Source organism: Prosopis cineraria, unplaced genomic scaffold (assembly GCF_029017545.1).
Source record: "Prosopis cineraria cultivar Desert tree isolate PC_DT_omini unplaced genomic scaffold, ASM2901754v1 PC4, whole genome shotgun sequence".
Lineage (NCBI taxonomy): Eukaryota > Viridiplantae > Streptophyta > Magnoliopsida > Fabales > Fabaceae > Prosopis > Prosopis cineraria.
Window position 1 is genome coordinate 3,590,733 of NW_026555335.1, and position 14,172 is coordinate 3,604,904.

A 14,172-nucleotide genomic window follows, 5' to 3' on the forward strand; every position below is an offset into this window, starting at 1 on the left:
CATTTAAAAATTTATTTAATTACAAAATTAATTTTATAGTTATTTTCTAAATAATATTAGCTTTCTAGTGATATGATTATTTTGTAGGATAAAGTAAATATTCTGATTAGAATTTTTCTATATGATAGTTAATCTGATGATATGATGGATTAAAAATATAGGTTAAAACTCTTAGGGATATAATAAATATTATAGAATATTTTTTGAGGTTGAAACTCATGTTTAAGAATTTTTGAGTTAAAATCTAGATCTATATGATTGAATTTATGTGGAATCTGAGATGTAGGGATAAACCTATGATTATTAAATATTTATTTAAGTATGAATAGGTATTTTTGAGGTTATAGAAAGGTGATTTGAGGTTTCAGGATAATTTTAAAATTTTTAATTTATTTTTGGACGAATTTTTAGAATATAGAAGGATGAAATTGTGATACGAGAAGTGATTTGAGGATAAAAAAAATAGTTTATTAGGGTACGAGAATTTTAAAAAAAGAATTTGGGAAGTTAAATGAGGCATAAATCTTAAATTAGTGTTAATATGGATTATAGATCTAAGACTTTCTAACTCTTTAAATTAGAGTTATTTATTTTAATGTAAAATTAATATATAGTATTGTGAAATAATTATGTAGATTATATTGACAAAGATAGTGGTGAAAAAGGAGTTGTGAAGGGGAACTTATTATTCAACACACAAGGTAACCATTATTAATGTGTTGTGATGGGTGTGTTTGTGAATGGTTATGTATTGTTTTATTGTTTGAAAAAATTATGAATTAATGAAAATAAATACTGTATAAATACTTGTTTGAAATTATTGCCAAGTGGGTCAAAAATTTAGTTTTGTTTATCGTGATGAGATATTATTGTTCGGATATATTTTTGTTTGGATATTTGAATAATGCATGACTTGTCAGGGTATTTTAATATATGGTGTTAATGAAAATTTCTGTTTGGTTAATTATTACCACGTGGTAAGCCCTCATTGGACCCAATGAGTGGCGTGTCGCTTGGTCCAACTCACCTTTGGTCGGGTGATTTGGCGTCCGAGCATGGCGAAAAGAGGATATAAAGTGCAGTCATGCAAATTAAATACTTATTCGGTTTGTTTGAAAGTATTGTTTGGTTAAATGTTTTGTGTGCCCACTTAGCAATCGCATGATTAGTTACATCCGCATGCATCATTACATATTAATTTTTGGTTACTGAGACTTTTAAGTCTCATTTCTCGTGGTTAATATTTTTACAGGAGTGAGTCCGGCCGAGAAAGCACCAGAGGTGTAACTATGGTGTGTGAGACACCATCTTTTACGTTGCCTCTTATTTTAGATTATACAATGTATCTTGTGCCAACTTAGGACATATCTTCTTTGTGAAGCATGTAAACTCTAATCCTTTTTATTAAAAGTATTTATATAACCAAGAGGATTATGTTGTCTCTCTTGATTTATGATCTGATTTGAATATCATGACATGAGGATTATGTCTGTCTCTCATGGTTTTAGTTGCCTTTTTGGATATTTTAAGACTTGTGTTATGTCTTGGATGTATCATGGTAAGAAAATTTTCTACCATGATAATGGTTTTAATAATTTGCGAAAAATCAATTTGTAAATTTGAGGGTGTTACACTTGGAGCTTTGTTAGGGATTCATTTTCAAGAAAATTGGATACATTTTGAAGCTATTAAACCCTAAGAGTAAGTCTCCTAACCTATTTTTCTTCCTTCCCGACCCATTATCTTGAGTTTATGGTTAGGGTTTGTTAAATGGAAGATGATTTTTAGTTCACATAGATTATGAGCCTTAATTCATTAACTTAAATAGAGTTAATGAGAATTATTTGAGTTGTTAAAACTATTAATGAGGAGTTTTATGCATTAATAGCTGGGTGGACATTTATGTCTAAAAATATGTGATTAAAAGTAAGTTATGAGGGTTATTTAATGACACTAATGACCTTAAAAGAATTAAATAAAGTTAAGGGAGGTTAATGGATGATAATGAGTTTGCTATATATAAGCTTGAATGTAGGAGATAAAGGTTTTAGGTTACTTAAGTGTTGAGAATAAGAGTTTGAAGTGTGTGTGTGGCAATGTTGATGATTTTAGACTTGATTAATTATAGATTAATTATCTGTGCACTAGTTTGAGCTTGAGAGTAATATTGGAAGCATTAACTTGAGGGGTAAAGATCTAACCTTTAAAGGTTTAAGGTAACTAAGAAAAACTTATTTTGTGTAATTGCTCGTTAATTGATTTATATTTCAAAGAATGATTGATGCATATAAATGTGAAATGAATTTTGTAAGTATACAAGTCATAAAAATAGTACATGATAAATCAAAGTCAATCCCACGAGGAATCAAATTAATTGGTAATTAGGAAATAAAGTCCCCATTTTCATTTAAGTTGAGTAAGGCAAAATTTAAATTTGATATTGCAAAATAAAGATTGAAATTATATAAATGCACTAAAATTAAAATTCTAACAACCACAAATAATCAAAACAACTTAGGATGGCTTGTCCATTCTTCAATTCATAGAGCATGTAATTACCCAAATAAATTCACTTAATAGTAATTTATTAATATAGGATATTAATAGGAATAATTATCTTTTAATTAATTACACTCTTCTCATGAATTAATATGCTATTTCTAATACAATTACCCAAGAGGTAAAAAAGTATAAACTCACTTTAATGTGATTATATGGGTCTAATAGGTATTTTCCTATCCTATTAGCAAATTAGAAATAATTCTACTCTCACATTATTTAATCTAATAATCAAATTTAGATTCTCCTCTTTCAAGGAAAAACCTAAACCTTTAAATTCAACATTTTGATAATACTTTGTTTGATGATGCCCCAATAGATTGTAGAAGTATTATGTCTTCTGATATGACCTGACCTTGGTCTATTTTGCACAGTATTTTTACCGTGGCCTTGTATTCAAAAAAAATTCACATTCAATGGTAGCTAAGCATTAAGTAGACAAGTAAGCATAAGATTAAGTAAACAAAACTAATATTAAGTTTAAATAAATGGTTTGAACATACTCTAATCCAAGAATCAGTTCATAGCTATCTTAGATTGAGAGAAAATCAGCCACACATGGCTCCAATGATAGCAAAATCAGCAATATATATTGTAAAGTAAACAGAAGAAGGACGAGAAAAGCTTAATTAGAGCAATCTTAAGCGAAACTCTTGATTTTTCTCTAAACCCAAGCGTCTCCAACCGTTATTTGGCTCCTTTTGCTCTCCCTAGATGTTCTGCAACTACTAGAAATAAAGAATGGTCGAAAATAAGGTCATCAAACCCTAAAAGTTCACTTAAAATTAAAATTATATGTTTTACTAAAATCGCATTTTGCTGCAGCGAAACACATTTTCGTTACAGCAAATATGACCTATGTAAATTTTCTTTTTATATTTACTTCCTTAGGCTTAAGCTCTAAAATTTTCATCTTTAAGCCCATAAATTAACCCTCCTTACATGTATAAAACTTAAAATTAATGCTAAAATTAGTCCACTAATTTCTAACACATTTTCATGTCCATTCTCACATATAATCATTCACTTAATCATATTTTTTACTAATAAATTCAAACAAGTGACTTTTAATTGCATTAAAAATAAGAATAAATTTAGTAAAATATTGAAAGTCATCAATGATTTGCTTAATAGGGATGAGTACTCTATGTAGTGTTATATATGTGCCAAATAGGTGATGTTTGAATTTAATATATTTGTAATATCTCTGTTATGTTTTAAGAGAAGAAGTTAACTTGAAACAATTACATACTGCAAGTTTGTGAAGAAATGAGAAGTTGACAAGTTTCTTTGATGATCATATGAGTGTGATAGTCTGAATGTAGTGGCTGAGTATAGAAAAAGTTATATGTGAAAAGTGATAATGATTTTGATGCTCATATGATTTAACTAATCAAATGATACAAAATAATGAGCTTTATCTAATGAGTTACAAGCATGTAAATATGTATAGGTAAGCATGAGATATTGCATGATCATTTGGCATGAATTCACCTAAAGAGAAGAGTAGATAAATCTACATGGTATTCTATGGCCACCTTTCGATGCACAATGGCTAGTCTTGTCTCACTATTTGTCGAGGGATTATCCTATGATTTGGTAAGTGACTTAAACCTATAGCTATCTCTATCTGTTTGTCGAGGAGACTAGATTAGGGTATTATAGCACCCTAAGGATTCAAGAATGGAGGAAGTTGTGGTCTAAGAGTGAGTATAATGATCTTTGGCTAAGTCACTATATACAATTGATGAGCTTGGATAATTTATTCATACAGGTAAAACCCTGATTGATTTTATAGCCCATAATTTTAATCAAAGAAAATAAGAATATAATTAAGGAGGAATCAATCATGCATTATTTTTATCCAACATGTCATATGATTGATAAGTTTATAGCAAGTCATGATAGTTGTGTGTGCCATTGTTATATGGTTATTATTATTGTAGTAATGTGCATCATTATTATTAATTAGACCATTGTCACATGGTTATCTATATTGTGATAATGTGACTTGTGATTTGAATTATAAAAAAATGAGCATAAGATAAATTGTATAATTATGGTATGTGTGATGTGTGATTTTATACATTTAAGTATTCAACTCTCATCCGTATGTTTTGTCAATTAATATACAACTGCATAGGATGAACATCCCTTAGTTACTGAGTAGTTGTACTCACCCTTCTTTTTTAATATTTTACAAGCTCTAACTTAGGTGCAAAAAGGTAAAAGGCTTTAGAAGCTTTTTATTATTCCTACTTTAAAGTCTCCAAAACTCATTTATTTTATGCATAGAATATTGCAATTTAAGGGATGCATTTTGTTTACACTTACAATATATCATTGTTTATGATTATGGGATGTATTTTGGGCCTCAGAATGTGGTATCTAAGTTTGATTATTGATGATAGGGCTAAAATACTAATGTAAGTGTAAAAATGTTGAATTATGTATAACTATAAAAGTAAATTAATGAAATGAAATGTTAAAACTTCCACTTCTGTTTTTTATATTAAAGGGTTGAAGAGTGAAAATGGGATTTTATTATGATTATGTACATATGGTGTTATACAAGTAGTCCTAGGTCCATTGAGTATAAACTGGGTGTTAGCATAAACTTTTGGCACAAGTTTGGGTTTTAGACACCTTTATACTATAAAAAGTGTGAAATAGTAAAAAAAAAAATTTAGGTATCCAACTCTCTTATAAGAAATAATTTAGGAGTGAAACCTATGCCAGAGAAATGGGGCGCGTCGAAAGTGCCATAGGTGTTGTCATATGATAGCATAGAACTGTCAAATTTTATGTAGCACCCTATGGCACATAGCCTCCGCATTATAGCACGCATCATAAAGAAGGACAAGCCACAAGTGTGTCCCTTTATCTTTCACTCGTTGATATCTTTCAACTAGTTTTAAGTTTTTTTGACTCCCAAAAGATATTCCAAAGAAGTAAATAATATTTTATTTACTAAATAATATTGTGAGTATTTTCTAAATAAGAAAACTTGAGATCCTATTTCAACAATGGAACTACCAAACACCAAGATCAATTATTGGTAAGAGGTTCTTTTATCTCAATCAGTGGTCTTAAATTTGAGTCCTGAAAATATAATAATATTAAAACTTAATGACAAAGTTCATGACAAAAGGTCCTACAATGCTTGATGACCCAATTAGTCCCCATTAAATCTCCTTAACCAAACATGGGACAAGCCCATGATATTGGGTGCACATGCAAATCAAAAAATCAACACCCATAAAAAACAAATTGGAATCAGTACTACTCTTACCCATAAATTATTAATATTCAGGCCAATGATAGCCTACTCAATGTTGACAGTAGTCCAAATGAAAGTATGGTAGTAGTTAGACTTTCCTTAAGACAAATGGTAGTAGTTAGACTAATTCTTTTCTTACAACTCTAGTTTTTTTTTTTTTAAATGAAGCGCCTCCCTATCATCAGAGGCTCATTGTTTAACTATATACGATTATTAAAATCAAGTCACTGTCTCTCTCTCTCTCTCTCTCTCTCTCACGCATTAGATGCATACTCATGGATCCAGGTGTTCGGTAGTTCCATGTGGACGTTGATCATTGATTAAAATTAAATAGGATATTGTATTATAGGTGAACATTCTTGCTAATAGTCCAAATGAGAAGTATGGTAGTAGTTACACTGTTACACTTAATGGAAATTGGTTAATTATTGGGAGAATGACATTGAAAGCCCTAAAAAAAATTATTACAATAAAGACTTATTAATTTTGCATAGGATATTGTGTTATAAAAATACAGATATATTGTTGTGAAAAGGTTAATTTGTATTTTTTTATTAGGATTTTCTCAGAAATTCAACAAGTTAAAGTTCAACTTTTCACAACATGTCCGTGTTTTAATAACAAAATATTCAAAGCAAAATTAATAGACCCATGTTGTAATAATTTCCCTTTTTAAGACCTCCAATGTCATTCTCCCTTAATTATACAGCCATGCCTCCCTAAAACCAACGCTAATGAGGAAAACGAACGTCTTGACAAATAATAATTTCTCAACTGTATAAGGACAAGCAGTATACCACTTACAACCTCAGCTAAACCACCAAATAAAACTCTAATTAATTACATATTAGTACTAACCTCCGGGACTAGTAATTTGCAATTCTAATTCTCACAGCCATTTTCCTTTCTGATGTATGTAGCTGCTGACACGCTCTACTTTGGATCCTATCTGGTTTGTCTCCGAGTGTCCCCTATATGAATTAATTAATCAGTACCGCGTTAATTAATTAATTAACTAAAATCCCATGCACACCCCTTTAAATTAATCCCCCCGATGTAATGCTCATTAATTGATGAATTCTTCAACCATATCTTGTGTTATGCATTTTATAGACCATCTCGGAATTTTGGACCTGATCACTTCACCCATCTCAGGACCCTGAGACAGTACACTTGATTTCCGAACTCTTCTTATACGGACATCTATACCTATTCAATTCATCTTGAAGGCCATTATTCTCAGGAGAATTATTGTGTAACGCAATCTAGATAACAAATTGACAAGAAAACGCATGCTCGTCGAGATGAAAGAGTTGTCTCTTTTCATATATTTAGATTTTGTGAATGCAAAGCGTTTTGTTTAAGCGCATTTGTGTCGGTGTTGTTCTTCTTGAAGCGTTGATTATTATTGACTTTTGACTCGATGTCTTGGACGTCAATTAATGTTTGAACGTCATATATATTTTTATTACAAATATAGAAAATAAATTTATTCTAGGAAAAACAAAACACACACACACACACACACTATGTAACAACTGATCAGCTTGCTCGTGTTTTAGTATATCTGACCAACGGTCGACTTACCAGATTAACTTATTCTGCTTCTTAAGGACAGGCTCTCGGAGAAACAAAGCCAATCATTGTACTTCCTGCTTCATACCCGTATACTAATTAATTGCCCCTCGTGGAGAGGTTTGTGACCCAACCGAAAAAGAAAAAAAAAAAAAAAAGGCTGATCATCAAGTTGGTTATTAGTACTACCATTCTAGGACCACGCAATACAATGCAAGGACAATAAACCCCCTCTCGTTTGTCCCCTCCCAAAATGCCACAATTAATTCCATCAAAATTACAGCCCTTTTCCCTTTTCTTTTGTTTTCCCGTCTCACTCGAAAAAACTCAGAAAGAGTGCGGTACTTCCTCCATCTCAATATACAAATATATATACTATATATACTTATCAAGACAAAAGAAGTTAATTATGTCCAAATTAAATATTTTATCTTTTCTAAAATCTACTTCTAATTAAATGTTTCATGATAGTTAAATCATTTCATGAGGATCTAAGAGAAAATCATCAAATATAATAGTACACGTGAAAATATTTTATAAAACATCTTATTAAATTTCAACATAAGTTATCATAAAAAGGGGACAATGACTTGAAAAAAAAATGGGTATGTTTGGGGATAGAGGGAGTAGTTTTGCTAATTTCCATAACAAAGTGATAATAGAGAAAACATTATAATAATACAGCATCGAGACAATACTAATAATGTCTCTCTCTCTCTCCTACAGGCCTCCTTGGTTATGTGAAACTGTGATCTTCAAAATACAATTTTGCTTTGTCTTCATCGCTGGATTCGCAATCCCCTTCACCAAGCACTAAGTATAATTTATAAGGGAAAAGAGAGGGGGGGCCTATATAGAATCACAACGGGCTTCACAACCGCCACTCCATTTCTCTCTTGGAAAACGTAATATACATCGATCATCAAAGCAAATTTATGTTATCCGACCAAGGGATCAAAGTTCAGCCTCGAAAAAATTAGCGGAATAGCACGTAGTAAAATTCTAAACATACCAAACTGGCGTAGTAGAATTGACGCTTCAGATCCGTAGCAGCGATGTGTTAAAGGGGGAAAAATAATTTTACAATAAATATACAAACACCCGAAAAAGAAAAAGCAAAAAAAGCTACTGTGGTGGTGGTGGTTGTTGGGTGGTTTCCGGTAGGGAGGAAGACGGAGGAGGAGAGGACAAGAGATGGACGACGAGGTCGGTGAAAGCTCGGACGATGTACCTGTGAGTGTGAGAAGGGTTGAGAGCGAGATAGCATAAAAGGAGGTCGTAAAGATAATCCCAATCTCTGGTGACGTCCACCGATTCCCTGGAATCAATCATCTCTTGCATGGAACGGCGGAAATCGTCGTAGGGATCGAGGGAGTACTTGGGCACTCCGACTCCGCCGCCTCTGGGCAACAACGTCGACATCGTCGTGTCAGTACGGCTGTGGGCGGTGGTGGTTGGACGAGTGTCGGGAGACTCAATGATGGAGTTGGAGAGGCCGGGAGAGGAGAAGAAGAAGCGATGGGAGGCGAAAAGGGAAGAGAAGTCAGGCGGGAGAGGATCGCGAGTAGAGTCGGAGTCGGAGTCGGAGGAGAAATCGTCGGAGAAAAGGAAGGTGGAGGCGGAAGAAGGAGATGGAGAGGAGGAGGAGTGTTTGGGACGGGGTGGTGTGGCGGTGGGGCACTTGAGCTTGAAGAAGCAGAGATGAAAATGCTTGGAGAACATGTTGGACACAGAGAGAGAGAGAGAGAGAGAGAGAGCAAGAGAAAGCTTGGGTGTGATTATTTATATATAGATAGATAGAGTGGTTGCCCTCTCGCATTTGTCTGCCTAATAATGCAGCCCCTAAACAAGCATCAGGATATTAAGTGGGATTGCCTTCATTTTGGAATTTGCAATCATGCATTTTACACATAAAATCTATCTATATATACATGTTGTAAATGTGGGCCGTTAGGTAGTGCAGTACTGTAGTAGCAATAAGTAATATATGTATGAGGAATCCATTTTTAAAATATATTGTTTATAATTTTATTATGTACAGGGAAGCCGAAAGGGTAAAATGAGTTATCATCTAGATTTTATTATATTAATTTAACATATTTTTTATTAATGTAAATTCGGTTTTAATTTTTAAATAACTTATGTTATAATAAATTATGGAATAAAATATAGGATAAAGTGAAAAATATCCATAAAGTAGTTAGCCAGGTGATAACTCACATTTATTACACAATTTTCCTTATTATTATTAATCAAAAATCATGTTATATTTATTCAAATTGCATACTTATTGCATTAATTGTGAGAAATCGCCTAAGTAGAGGATTCTGTGAATTATGGGCATTTTGGTCATAAAATTGAACTTCTGAAAAAATGTTTGAGAAAATTAGTCAAGATGTATTTTTAGTCCAGAAGAACAATGGTTTAATTGGATTTCTAAAATTTATTTTATATTGAGAGTAATTAATTTCATAAGTTGACTTTTTTAGAAAGCCAAAGTTTAGGTTGACTTATTTTTTTGTACTTAGGCTAGGTCATTTTGTGCATGTGTGGGCTTATAATTTTTAGGCTATATAGCATGTCCCTAACCTCTTTTATGATGTCAAAATTAATTTTTATTATTTAATTTATATTGTGCCACATATTCAGGAATTAACTTTAATAAAAATGTAATTATTATCCATATGCTTGAACTTTAATCTTGTGTCTCATATTTATTTGTATAGGGTTACACAACTTGAATTTAGCACTGAAGTAATAAATGAGTCAAAAGGCAAAAACACTTGAGTTTTGAGGTGAAGTCAAGTCTTACATGATCTTGCACATTGTACCACATTTGAATCCACTCACTCTTTCTCTTAATTTGCCCATTACCTTTAACTAACTTATTTTTCAATTTTCAAATCATTTTCATCTGAATTTTTGTCCTTTACCATGGTAAATAATAAAGTTATCCTAACTCATTTCTCACCCCTTTTTTAACACTAGAGTTAAACCCATTCACCTTAAACTTGAATCAAACTATCTTAATTTTATTTTTAACATTCATTCTTCCATTCACTCTCATTTTTCAGCCTCCACCCTTCTCCATTTCCTCTCCACTGTTCTTTATGTTCTTCATCTCCATCTCATCTTCTCTCCTCCATATTGTATGATCTAACCATCAAAATCCTAATTTGACTCCACCATTCTTCTTCTTCCACCTTACTCTTCAAACCTCAAGCTTCATTTTCTTGATTTGGCTTCAAAATTCTCAAGGTGTACATGAGTATGGTTCAGCCATGGTGAAAGGATTATGCTAAATTGGGTTCCAAGATGACTAGAGGCTAAATCTACAAGGAGTACTAAGAGGGAAGGATGCTAGAGGAGTCTTGAAGTGCTTTAAGGGGTTATGGCCACTCTCCATTAAACCTAAGTTGATACAATCTTGTTCTTAAAATTAAGAGCATTAATATATCTTGTTTTAATTAACTAAAATTGATATTTAACTTGTTGGTTTAGTGTTTTTTCACTTGATTCCCCTTTGCGTAGTTGCTAAAAATTTTTGCCAATACATTGTAATTCATATAAATATATGGTTATATATGTTGAATGTCTCTTACATTGATTATGCATAATTATATTTGGTTAGTGCTTGATAAAATATCTTGTGTATAAAATTATGCATTAGACTTATCATAGGTTGATCTACACATAAAGGGAACCTAAGGAGAATTTTGATCACTTCGTACTTAATTAAGGAATTGATTAGGGACTTGTACAAAATTGTGCAAGGACTTGGTTAATTGAATTGGTCAGGAAGGCACACTTATACAAAATTGTGTAAGGGGTTTAATTGGATCAAGAGAGTGAAAATTAACTTAGGCCTAATTAAAAAGAGTAGACAAGGAATCTAGCATCCCATAACTCTTAGGACTCTGTTTAGTAAGAGTTAAAATACTCTCATTTACACTTCACCAGTTAATTAGGTTTTTAATTAAATCTGTCCACTTAGTTTAATTAGCTAAAATCAATCAACTCTTAGTTAGTTAAGTTCACTAATTTAGCCTTAATTAATGTTAGTTAGCCTCCTTGGTAAAGAATGACCTAAATTGCCACTAGTATTATATTAGTGTTAACTTAGCTATTTTAGAGTGTAAACAACATACGGTCTATCAGGGGCAACCAGTATCCTAAAGTGAGGAAAAAGGGCAAAAATAACTATAACGTTATATGAGTGAATGTAAAAGTGATCAAACCATTAACTTTGACCTAACGCCATTAATTTTAACTGTTAAATGCTAATTGCGCATGCCACTTGTCAGTCTTGCCTAATATGGAGTAATAAAGGGGCAAAAATGATATGAAGTCGTCAGTCAGGAGTAAAAATACCCACAAAATTGTTGGCTAGGAGCAAAAATACTCATAACATTACTAGAGTTAGTATAAAAGTGACCAATCTATTAAATTCATTAAATGTTGATTGTTTAGCTGACACTTAAACAGAAGTTGACAATTTTTTTCACTGATATAGACAAAAATATTCCCAAATGAATTTTTATGGATGTTGATATATCATTGTATGAGTACATATAATGTTACTTTAGTAGGTGCAATAGGGACTAATCCTTCAAAATTCATGCCATATGTTTTTTTCCATCGTCACATATCTCGCCCCCTTCCTTCCTCCTTTTTCACTAATTTTTCTTGTCTACAAAATTTGAGATTCAACTTAGTGTGAGATAGATTGTACACAATCAAAAATCGAGACTGAGCACACCTCCTATGCCTCTCTATCTTAAAAATATTGTCACAACTTTAAGCAATTTTATTTATGATAGGTTCAAATTTTTCAAATAATTTTCACCACTGCTGTAAAGAAACAAGTAATTTAATTTGATACTCAGTCAAAATGATATTTTCTCATATGATATTCATATAATGATCGATTAATCTCTAGAGAATTTCATCTACGAACATTTTTTTATCCATTTCAGCAAAAAAATGGTCAACTTTTGCTTAGATTTTAGTTAAACAATCAACATTTAAGAGATTCGATAGATTGATCACTTTTGCACCAACTCTGATAACGTTATGGGTGTTTTTGCTCCTAGCTAATGATTTCATGGATATTTTTGCCTCTTTATTAGTCCACATCAGTAAAGATTGACGCGTAACATGCACAATCAATATTTAACAATCAAAGTTAACGGCATTAAGTTAAAGTTAATGGTCTAGTCACTTTTACACTCACTCATGTAACGTTTTGAATATTTTTACCTTTTTTCTCACTTTAGGATGTTGGATACTCCTGACTAACCACTTTATTGGTATATTTGCCCCTTTATCCTAAAATATATCATTTAAGTTTTAAATTATGCTCACTGGTCAACAAAGTTTTAAATATATGCGAGACATCAAATCATAAAGTAAAACAAGTGGTTATCTATATTTTAATTTGCATAAGATAAAACATTCTATGATGAGATAAGATAATGTTTATATTTTTAAGTACATGAGGGTACTAAATTCTAAAATAACCTGAATAAGAATAAAACAAGTGTTTGCTTCTTTTTTTTTTTTTGTAAGTAAGATTAAGTTATACTGATATATAGTAAAGAATATTTTTTCTGAGATACCGAGAGCCATTGTTATACCTTTATCAACTAAATTACTACATATATGTAAGAATTGGGTTCAAACCCCCAATTATATGCCCATAGTAGTATTTCTAAAATAATTTGCACGAAAATAAATAAATTGTTATTTATATTCTTAATATGTATATATGGTAAATTCTAAAATAAATAAGGATGTTCATATATGGAAGAAGCAAATTCAAAATCAAATATAAGTTTTAGATTTTTAATTTGTATAGGTATATATCATCAATTTATAAACTAGAACAAATTGTTATATATATTTGATTACACTTGGCAGATAGCGGATTTTAAAATAGAATAAATTATTTTATATCTATATTCTAATCAAGACAATCATATTTGATATATAATCTTCCATTAAATAGGGGCATATCTCTCAATGATGATTTAAAATTTGATTTGTCATTTAATGAAGGACTAATCTTTTTTGTCAGATCTAACTTTAGTTGGTATTTAACTTTTAGAAATTATTATTGGTTATATGGAAAAAATTATCAATTTCAATATTCAACTTCTATGAGCATGTTATAATTTTCATTAAAATTTCATATCCCTTCTTATCCAATTTTTTAGTTGAATTTATCAAGGCCTCCCCCCTTTGCATAGTTTTTTTTTATTATTATCTCTATCTTTTCACAAAATTATTTTTTTCCCTTAGAGTATTTTCACAATCAGTAAGCATGAGATTAGTCCCTTGAAGAATTTGAGTTATTTAAGGAGTTGCCCTTTTTAAAAAAATGCTCTCCATACACATCTTCAAAAATTAAATTCAAAAAATAATGTTTAAGGAGTTCAAACCATTATTAGCAGTAACACGTGCACTTGGTTTTCACAAAATTATTTAGTCATAAAAAAAGTCACTTATCCTGTCTTTTTATTTAATAAATAAAAATAGTTCCAATATCCAATAACATACTATATCGTTGCACGCGTGGGATGGGGGTGGGGAGGATTGGGGAACAAAAAAGGGTGCGGGGCTGTGTTTCTTTCGACCATCTGGTGTAGCGCGATGACTATAAGTGGTTACCGAGCTCTGAACTCTGATCATGGATTTCGGTTGAAAAATATCTGTTAATTGGCGTGCCTTGGAAAAGGAGGAAAATCTGTTCATAATCA

The 14,172-nt window shown here is 31.4% G+C and overlaps 1 protein-coding gene across 1 annotated transcript; it reads right to left on the minus strand.

The window, feature by feature from the left end:
* Positions 1-7,944: 7,944 nt before the first annotated feature.
* LOC129310053 (transcription repressor OFP12-like) lies at positions 7,945-9,284 on the minus strand. The gene has a single exon (XM_054951889.1). It carries the CDS (start codon positions 9,134-9,136, stop codon positions 8,540-8,542), a length of 597 nt encoding a protein of 198 aa, XP_054807864.1. The 5' UTR covers positions 9,137-9,284; the 3' UTR covers positions 7,945-8,539.
* Between the last annotated feature and the right edge of the window lie 4,888 nt (positions 9,285-14,172).

Excerpts from the sequence above, each read along its gene's own strand:
- LOC129310053 (XM_054951889.1), bottom strand. The coding sequence starts at position 9,136 with ATGTTCTCCAAGCATTTTCATCTCTGCTTCTTCAAGCTCAAGTGCCCC.